Source organism: Penaeus japonicus, unplaced genomic scaffold (genome assembly GCF_977035675.1).
Source record: "Penaeus japonicus unplaced genomic scaffold, GWHDUDI00000001_assembly GWHDUDI00000008, whole genome shotgun sequence".
In the NCBI taxonomy this organism is placed as follows: Eukaryota; Metazoa; Arthropoda; class Malacostraca; order Decapoda; family Penaeidae; genus Penaeus; species Penaeus japonicus.
The window spans coordinates 27,645,980-27,655,979 of NW_028234410.1; the positions used below are offsets into that span (position 1 = coordinate 27,645,980).

The 10,000-nt window shown below is 40.2% G+C and overlaps 1 protein-coding gene across 1 annotated transcript in view; it reads left to right on the plus strand.

The window, feature by feature from the left end:
- LOC122267594 (uncharacterized) overlaps nt 1-5,950 on the plus strand; it is a 6,564-nt gene extending 614 nt beyond the window's left edge. The window contains exon 2 of the mRNA XM_043037641.2: nt 3,496-5,950. Coding sequence (XP_042893575.1) covers nt 3,774-5,045 — 1,272 coding nt within the window. The 5' untranslated portion in view covers nt 3,496-3,773 and the 3' untranslated portion in view covers nt 5,046-5,950. The remainder of the gene's footprint in view (nt 1-3,495) is intronic.
- The last annotated feature ends 4,050 nt before the right edge of the window (nt 5,951-10,000 follow it).

Sequence of the window (10,000 nt, forward strand, 5' to 3'; positions counted from 1 at the left end):
CTCTAGAAACAAACCAGCGAAATTATATTCGCTACACAAAGACCGCGAGACGAGAGGAGGGGGCGTGGCGTTATACTTGAAAAAACATGAAGAAACTGTTTATATGTTGCCTATACCCCCCCCCCCCCAAGTGCACCTTCACACGACGAGTTTCTGGAGCACCTCGTCACCTCTGTGGATGCTGTGCAGTGACGTTAGTGACACTCGTGTAGTAATTATCGGTGACTGCCATGATGTGAAACATCTAACAACGCAACTGGAACTTGGACGGTAACTTTACAATAGATCTTATTTTAACTGTCGTTGAAGTTTATCAAAATAGCGAAACAGAACCACCCATAGAATTGAGCCGTTATCTATGTGTAGTGAGTCGCCCCGATCCCCCCCCGCACTGTTCGTTCTAACGTTTAGACCAAAGATTATAGTCTTTGATTTAGACCCTCCCTGGATTCATCTATACGCCAGTTTGGTCAGTAGACCACACATGAGGGTGGATCACTCTCTCCCTCCCTCTCTCTGTCTCTCTCTCTCTCTCTCTCTCTCTCTCTCTCTCTCTCTCTCTCTCTCTCTCTCTCTCTCTCTCTCTCTCTCTCTCTCTCTCTCTCTCTCTCTCTCTCTCTCTCTCTCTCTCATATAGTTCTCTCAAAAGAACTAACCAAATGATCCCTTTTGATAGTACAGAGTGCGACGAGGGTAAGTCCAAAACAATTAGTAAACAATAAAAAAAAACGATAAATAGCGAAGTGAGGTCTTTTTTTTTTTTTCTTCTTTTTTTTTTTGAGACGTTTTTTCCTCGAAATGTTTCTTACACATTATTGGCTTCTTCTCAGCGACTATTTTATCGACTTTTTCTATATCGGGTCAGGTTTACATTTTACCTTTTTACGCCTTTATTTACTGCTTGAAATCAATAATTTCTTCTATGAAACATCTCTACATAAAAAAAACAATATTTTTAAAATCGACCGTTATTTCGATACTCTGGCTAAAGGCGGACGGTCACATTTTACTAATATTTTTACACATTTACCCCCGATTGACCCAATGCATATCCCTAGTTTTTTACCGGCCTTTGCCAATAACAATGGACAAAATAACTGTGTACAAAACACTTTTATCCCTGAGAGCAAACAAAGCTTCGCCACCTGGCTCGTTACCTAAGAAACTACTACATGAATTTGCATACGAAATTAATGAGTCCCTCACGCATGTAATCAATTTAAGCACTGAGAGTGGTATCTTCCCTCGTAGATGGAAAGGTGCTACCATTACCCCATTGGCCAAAAAGAATTCATTTAATGAATAAGGTGATCCACGTCCCTTCTTACGCCCGATTTTGGTAAGATCTTAGAAGGTTTTGTAGCCCAGCTCCTTCTCCAAGATATTAAACCAAATTTAGATCCGAAACAATATGGGAATCTAAAGGGAAGGTCACCCACCCACTATATGAAATCTTTACTTAATACCATTCTGAAAGCCTTAGAAAATTGCCCAAATTGTTCTTATGGATTTTTAAAAAACTCTCGACTTTGTAGACCGCACGGTAGCTATCAGAGAACCTTTTAAGGGGCCCATACACGTTAAAAAAAAGCGTCAAAATTATACTTTTAATTTTATATATATATATATATGTGTGTGTGTGTGTGTGTGTGTGTGTGTGTATATATATATATATATATATATATATATATATATATATATATATATATATATATATATATATGTGTGTGTGTGTGTGTGTGTATATATATATATATATATATATATATATATATATATATATATATATATATATATATATATACACACTAGTGCTATGGCCACTGATGCATCCATGTCGAAGATTCTGACTGTGCTGAATTTTGATGGGAAAAACGCCTAAACGTGTGTGGGCAATTATGCATCAAAATTTTGTATCAAAGTTACACGTCAAAATTTTGATGCAAAATTTTGACGCTTTTTTTGAACGTGTACGGGCCCCTTTAGGCTGCCGTCTCACCTGCTAGCATTTGTCGCCTCTGACCGACGACACAGGGTGCGCTGCCAGGATGCCCTCTCTGACTGAGACAGTATCTCGTGCGGGGTGCCACAGGGAACACGGCCCGGCCCAGTCGTTTTTTAGGCCATTATTAACAGACTGTGTAGCATATTGATATTCGGGCTAAATATGTCGATGAGTTAACTCTTGTTGAGATTGTCGATGTATAGGATGTCATTCACTTCTCAATGCCAAATCTCCTAAATAAACTTTCAGAAGGTTGTGCATATGCCAAAATGACCCCAAACCCCATGAAATGCGAAGTACTTCATGTGTGTCCACTTAAACGACCCATAGTGTTCCCTGAACTCACCCTAGATAACTCCCCGTTGCCTATTGTTAATCGTTGTAAATTGTTAGGGATCCACATTAATTCACAACTAAATTGGGATGGTCACATCGATTACATGATATCTAAAGCCGGAAGGAAGTTGTTCATATTATATAAGGCAAAGCAATTTAGCGTCAACCAAAATGCGATTTTCACACTGTATATTTGGCTTATCAGAACAATTGTGAAGAAAGCAGCACCTGTGTGGCACACGGGACTCACACAGGCTCATCACACCCGTCTGGAACGAATTCAAAAACGCTGCTTACGCATCATCTTGTCCCCAAATCATACAGACTATTCCGGCGCCCTTAATCAACTTGGATGTGAAACCCTATCTGAGGCGAGAGGAACTTACACTCCGTTTTGGCAAATCCCTCTTAAAGTCTAATGAATTCAGGCATCTACTGCCACAGTACCTGCACGGGATCCATGGTAGGGAAACTAGGAGGGGAGGCAATTATTGTAACCAGTTAGATGCAGAATGCAACGCTACAAAAACTCGATCATCCCATATAATGTAGGTCAAATAAACCAATCTACGAGTGACCCACCAATGCACCCATCCTAATCTTATTTACTGCATGTTCTGATCCCCTTTATACATTAATATATATATATATATATATATATATATATATATATATATATATATATATATTTCTTTCTTTCTTTTTTTAACCATATCTGAATAAAGTATGTCCTTATATATTATCAACTTTTCTAAACCAAGACACTATGTTTTTACATTTATTGTATTATATTATAAAACTGTCTTGGATAATAAACCTTGTATTATTATTATTATTATATTACAGTGCGTATGTGTAATGATAGATATATGGATAGATATAGCCATTATTTTATGGTGACAAAACTGTCCCCTAAACTGCAGAATTTACTGGCAAACTACTCTGTCGCAAAGCCTTTGTGCCGTCTTCATTTAATCATATATATATCTACTGCCAGTTTTTTGTTTTATTTTTCCTTATTTACTGTTAGTATCCATTCAATACTTATTGTTTGCAATTGCAATAGTTTTTGGTCATGCCTTTGAATCATATTGTTCAGCATTATCTTTCTCCCAGTATCATTATTTAATTCATGTTTTCCTTGTGGATTTCAGAGCTGAGGGTCTGTTTTGCAGACTTCATATCAAAGCAAATCTAGGAACTTTCCTTAAGGGAAAGTCCTAGCCTGAGATAGGGCACGGCAGGGTGGTGGCTTGGTGGATTTCTGCCTCTAACTTGAGGCCCCCTTCAGGACAGCTTCAAAAGACACCACTCACTGCCGTCAACTCATAGCACTCTACTTTTGAGGGAAGAAAGTGCCATTTTCCCTGTAATATTCAGGCAGATTATAATGAAATATTTAGTAACTGAATAATACACCAGTCTCCATACCATGTTGGATAATAATCTTACAGATCAGAACACGAACTCCAACTGTTCAAAAGAATCTAACTATGCATTTTTGTTCGGTCCACTCGTGACAACCGTGCAAATCATCATCATCGCTTTGTCATTATGGACCATCAAACTTCTTCACAAATCGACGAAAATTATCGATCGTCTAGCTATCGTCCAGAGCGTAGTGATATCAGTTCTTTTAACTAGCAGTGCCATTACAGGCAATATTAGGATACATAAAGGAGACTCATTATTTGAATTCTTTTGCTACGCTAAATTTGCAGTTTTCACTTTCTCAATCTTATTCATCGTACACAACAATACAGCTATGATATTCATTAGATATTTATACATTGTGTTTCCTATCCATATGCAAGGACGCAATACCACTGTCACTTTGCGCATCATCCTGCTTTGCCTTTTCGCTGTTACTACTGCCAAATGTGTAGAACACCTCTTCATACCAGGGAAGTTTTTACTACGTTGTTTGAGACTGCCCACAAACGGTCCGTCATGGAGGGTAAATACAACATCACCTTGCTTTATTGCAGGCTTTTACTTTTACGGCCACATCCTGTATACTGTCACATATAAGAGAAATTTCCGGAGTAACCAACAAACTAAGACCCTGGTATCACTGTTAGCTAACTTCGCCGTCTTTGTTGTAATTATGGTCACACTCCTTTTCACTTCAGTTCTCATTCCCCACGAAAAATGCCTAAACATTACTAGCTTAGGCACATATGCAATCGTCATCGATATGTCCAAGGCCATCATCGCGCTTGGGTATATTCTGCTGTCTTCCGAAATTAGGAAATGCGCTTGGAAAGACCTGCGTCTAATATTTTGTTTTTTCCGGCGGAAGCAGATAGTGCAGGACCAGTCCAAAAGGATGAAAACAGAACCAGAGCTTCCTAAACCGAAGAAACCCAGTTTCTTGGACACTCTACATCCACCCAGAGATCGAATGGTCAGAACGGGGGAAATTCCTGAAATTACACCATCCATGGCGTCTTCAAATGAAACAAAAGACGCGGGTGAATTAGTGCAAGTGCATGTGAAGGAACCCACTGTTGAAGAAATGGCAACGGATGCTCAAAATAATTTAGATGACACAGTGTCTAGTGAAACAAATCGTCCCAATAAGAAATTATCAATTATCATGACAAAAGCAGTGGTGTCAAGTGTTCTTCCAGAAGGAACGGACTATTTTGGCTCCAAGCGGAATACATTGTCTGCTCATTCTTCCATGCCACCAGTTGATTAAATAGACATAAATACTTGTAAACAGTAAAAGGCGTTCTCTTTTTTCATTCATTGTACAATGTGCTTCGAATTCTACCAGAGCGCAGTATGTTTATGCTTATAAAGTTGGCAATATTAGCATATGTATTTTTCAAATATCGGGCTTTCTACCGAAAGAGGATAATACTTTGCTACTAAAAAGCATTAGTACTTTTGTGATTTTCTCTATATTTTGTAAGTGGAATTAACTGTTTATATTCCTTAATTGGTAGCACTTTTTATCTTGAGCATATAATTTACTTTGGCAGAGATTCTCCTTGAATCTTAAAATTGATTTAGTCCCAAATAAAATTTTCTTTATCGTCTTTATTGATAATTGATGTAGGAAGACATTTTCTGAGGTCCTAGAATATTTTCAAGTTGCTCTGGACAGGCTTTGAAATCTCTATTTTCAAGGCTTTTATGGGAGTGTGGGCTGCTGGTACGAGAATACCTCTTTTTGTATGATAGTTATATATCTTCCTATGTATCTTTTTGTGATAATATATCAAATGTATAAAGAAATCTATTTGAGTGATAAATCAAATTAAAATAGTAGATAAGTTTTGAATACGTTAGATATTAATGTTCCTAATAGTAGAGTGATTAAAACGTTCTAATTCTTTCCTCTCTTGGGGGAAAGTGTATAGTTGTTATGCACTGAGTTTTCCTCTCTATTCTGCCACAGGACAAAGAACAGGAGTTTCTAGTTTAATGTGAGACGGGATAATGAATAAGTCACGAGGGAAGGGCGTGCAGGAAAAGCAGAACGCAGTTTAAACTAGCTCGTTCAGCAAAGTCAGCACCGGAGTGGTGGAGGGGAGTGCAGACCTCAAGGCAGTCAAGTAATAACTTTAGTGTCATTGTTCTCATAATTGTAAGATGCTTATTAATTATATGGATGTGTATATATATGTGTATCTATCTATTTATATATATATATATATATATATATATATATATATACATACATATATGTATGTATATGTATTTAAGTATGTAAAACTGATTAGTAAAACTATGTGATTCTTTGAGTGTTACATAACAATTACTAAGTAAAAATCAGAGAGGTGACCGAGTGTTTAACTTTTCCTTCCAGAAAACATATAAAGAGAAATATAAAAGATATAAAAAAGAGGAAACAAAGAAGGCCAAGACAGGCAGGAAATAACTAATCAAGTAACTAGACTGGCAGTACACATGCATCCCGCACCTTCTTCCTTTGAAAAGGTATGCATTGGCAACACATACTGCATACTTTAACAATTTCAACTTATGAGACCAGAGGGCCCATGTCCTGCGGTGTCAGGGAATACGTCCTCTAGATAAACCGAGTACATTTTTCCAGCGCTTTGATGTCGAGTTCGCTGAGGACCGCTCAAAAAAGCACTTGGGTGAGAGAATTCACATTTTACTCGAACCTTTGAGGGGTCTATAGTGGTAAGATCACATACAATGAAGGCTTCAGTTTAGTTCAGAGAGATTTGTGAAGGCAAGCTCCACTCGGACCTTATTTATGGCCCGTCTGTGTTTTCAGTTATTCCATGCTGTTTCATCTGTTCACCATAACTAAGACTAACCATGAGGCCGGAATGCCTCTAGGCGTTCCACCTCTTACGGGGTTGGCGAAGAACACAATCGTTTTACCTGTCCAGCGGCGGTGGTCGGAGAGCCTAAGCGGAGAAAATATGGCGTCTGGCGCACCACATTGCTTGCAACATCGCTCATCGTGGCCAATGGTGTCAATTATATGCTATGCATGATGACATCCCAATTATAATCTGTGACACATGTGCTAAGGCTTCCATAATGGCGACAGCCTCTGTTTACAGCGATGGAACTCCAGTGTCCAGTGGAAGAGTGTCCAGTGAAATTTGCCGATGATTGGGCACCATGGCAATGCCACGTGTCGTCACATGAATGGGTTACACTGTTATTCTGAGGACAATGTACAGACCTTTGTGGCGCATCACATATATTTTACAGCCTTTCCCCCAATTAGATGTCCCATGATTTGATGTTTATGAGTAGCTATGCCTAAATTATTCCACGTTATATCCGTGACCACCTAGGTGCCACATCAGAATTTGTCTGGTACATTCTGGACCTTCTTAGGTTCCCAAGAAAAGCTTACAGCATTGCTCTTGCTCTTGTGCACTGTGTTAAATTGATGCTTCATTGATGCTAGTACTCTCATAGCGAGCTTTTAGTTTACAATAAGACGTGCATCATATAACTCATCCCTTTCCTAACTCTTCAGCATTGGGAGCAATCTGTTTGCATCCTCTTGTGAACTGGATCCCATCCTCAAGCTCGTGCTTGAGAGTGGGCAGACCTCTAGCTTCTGCTGGGGAGGGTGTGCCTTGGGGCCTCATTGTGTCTACTGCACGGTCTACTACTAGTTGTCATTCTTTCTTGAGAAACCGATCCGCTAGACCATCGTGTGACTGCCATTCTTTCAGATGGGAAATGAAAAGGCAGGTAGGGAGCACCACATTTATCAACCCTCCAAAACCACCTTCTCATGTTCACTCATCACCTACTAAAACTGCCTAGCTAATTGGCCATAATGAGCCACCCACACTACGGGGCAACACAGGGTAATGTCATTAATCAGAATATACTGGAGATCACAACATGCGAGGTGGCTTTCCAGATCAGTCGCTCACCTCTATCAAGACCACTAAAGCTTAAAAATGACAATAGACAAACTGGAACTGCAGATCATTTCTTTCATATAATGGCCAACGAAAACTTAAGGACGATGGCTTTACCTCAGTCCCCTACCCCGAAACGAAAGCAAAATGCATAGCGTGGCCATAATGACCAACAGGACGATCCCCCCACGAATCATACTTTATTAAGATACGCGCACACCTCAAGAGCAAGGTGATATTTTATGCCACGGGGATTGTGATGTTTAATGCATCGGTTCCAACTTAAATGCAGAATCAGAGTGCAATGTGTAAGCAACTACCAAATTTGACCACATGCATGCCTGCGTACATGCTCTTATTGTGGCGGTGAAAGTCACTTCCTCGTCAGATGTGAAATGGTCGTCAAAAGCTGCAACTGCGAAGATCACATGTCACAGTTAGCGGATCATGTCCTAAATGCGAGGAAACTCTAAAAGCGAAACAACAGATCAGGGAAAACTAACACGCCACGCAACTAAAACTGCCACGCAATCCACACTATCTAGCACACCTATATCTCATGCAAGCTCCTCAAGGACAACTTTGCCTCCAAATCCCTAGAGTAGAAACACCTCTACAACTAACACAAACCCAAAGATACAAGCCATCTTACACATAGCTTTTATTACTGTCATATACAAAGTAAAAGATTCACGAACATTATCCCTATCATGCAACAGAAAAATGGCACCCCTAGCAGCGTGGCCCCGGAGGCGGTCTTCCAAGATGAAAATCTATGCATCCTAAAATATTTCAGTGCAAATACCGACACCAAAGCTAGGGAGGTGACAGACACCTACACAGTGCCTCGTAGCTCAACATATAAACACCTTATTTTGTAAACACCACCAAAACGCAGACACAAGGAAATTGCACAGATGATTAATACTGCCAAAGACACAGATCAGAAACGGAGGCATATCTCACCACAAAACGCGCAGGTCAGAAAAGAAAGAAAGCATCCCCGATTCCTCAACCTCGTCTCCATCATCGTTATGCCGAAAGTATTCCCTCTGACGAGGAGAATAGCGGCTACGTCCCTGTTCCTCAAGAGAGTGGGGGAGGGGGGGTAATAGGAGTTGTACCCTGTGCCCTGTGTTCAAGGCTCTCTTCTTGACCCCGAGGATTCGACAAACGAGGCTCAAAATCGTAGCGCTACATAAATCATTTTGCCTCCCCCCTAATAATCCCAGTTAAAATGTGATTACCTTGAGTGGCATGCTAACAATCCTCTTGTCAATGTAAGGTCATTTGTATCCATCCACAACATTCTATTTGACTTACTAGAATAACGCTCCAACTAGTGTTACTTAATTCCATAGCCATCACAAATGGCTATAGAATTCGGCATAGTAGACACATTCAAGCAATCAAGATGGAGTCCCAGATGTGCCGTGCATCCTCATCAAATTCATCCTCACCTAAGAGTTTCACACCATCACATTCACTCACCTTGACTTCATTGTAATCAGGAGAATCACCTCACAGGTCTTATCAACCTCTTTCGAATTCGCCTTTTGCTGATTTTAATTAGACATCTATAACAACCTCCCAGGTTTATCATCTTTGGGGGCAAGGCAGCATTTGCCTGCTACCACTTGAATGGGCTGGGCTACACTAGCGAACTAAGTACCGCCGTCTCATGTGAGGAAGTAGAAAAAAAATAATGAAGAATCGTCACAGATCAGTCCTAACATTCTTATAAAAACTCGAACTGGCCATTACAACACCTCTCGCTCCCTTTATAACTGCGTTCGTGGCACCCATCCAAAAGCCACAAAAAAACTGAACGACCCAGAGTTACCACTCAATTGGTCTGCTTGCGATTAATTGAGCGAGAAAGATTTTCGAATGTATCAGTAACACCCGAGTGCGGTGGTATATCAATGACCATAATATGGCTTCCAGTCGCTGCACTCAATGCAAGACGTGTTGAACATCATGAACATCAAGGAAGCTTCTCTCCTTCCTTCGAACATCGAGCGAATTAGGTTGGTCTGTAAATTGATTAACTGACAGTCTGTATGTCTGGCATATAGACTACCTAGATAAACTAATCTTGCGTTCCGACTAGAAGTTAGGATTGGGTCATGACTTTTTTCTTAGGCCGGGGAGTTGGCTGTGCGAGGAAGCGGATGCAGACAGGGCCAAGAATTTTGGTTTCCTTACCACCTAACCACTAGACACCCATTCAACAATTGGGAAACGAAAACCGTGGATGTGGCTTTGTCAGGGACTGTCG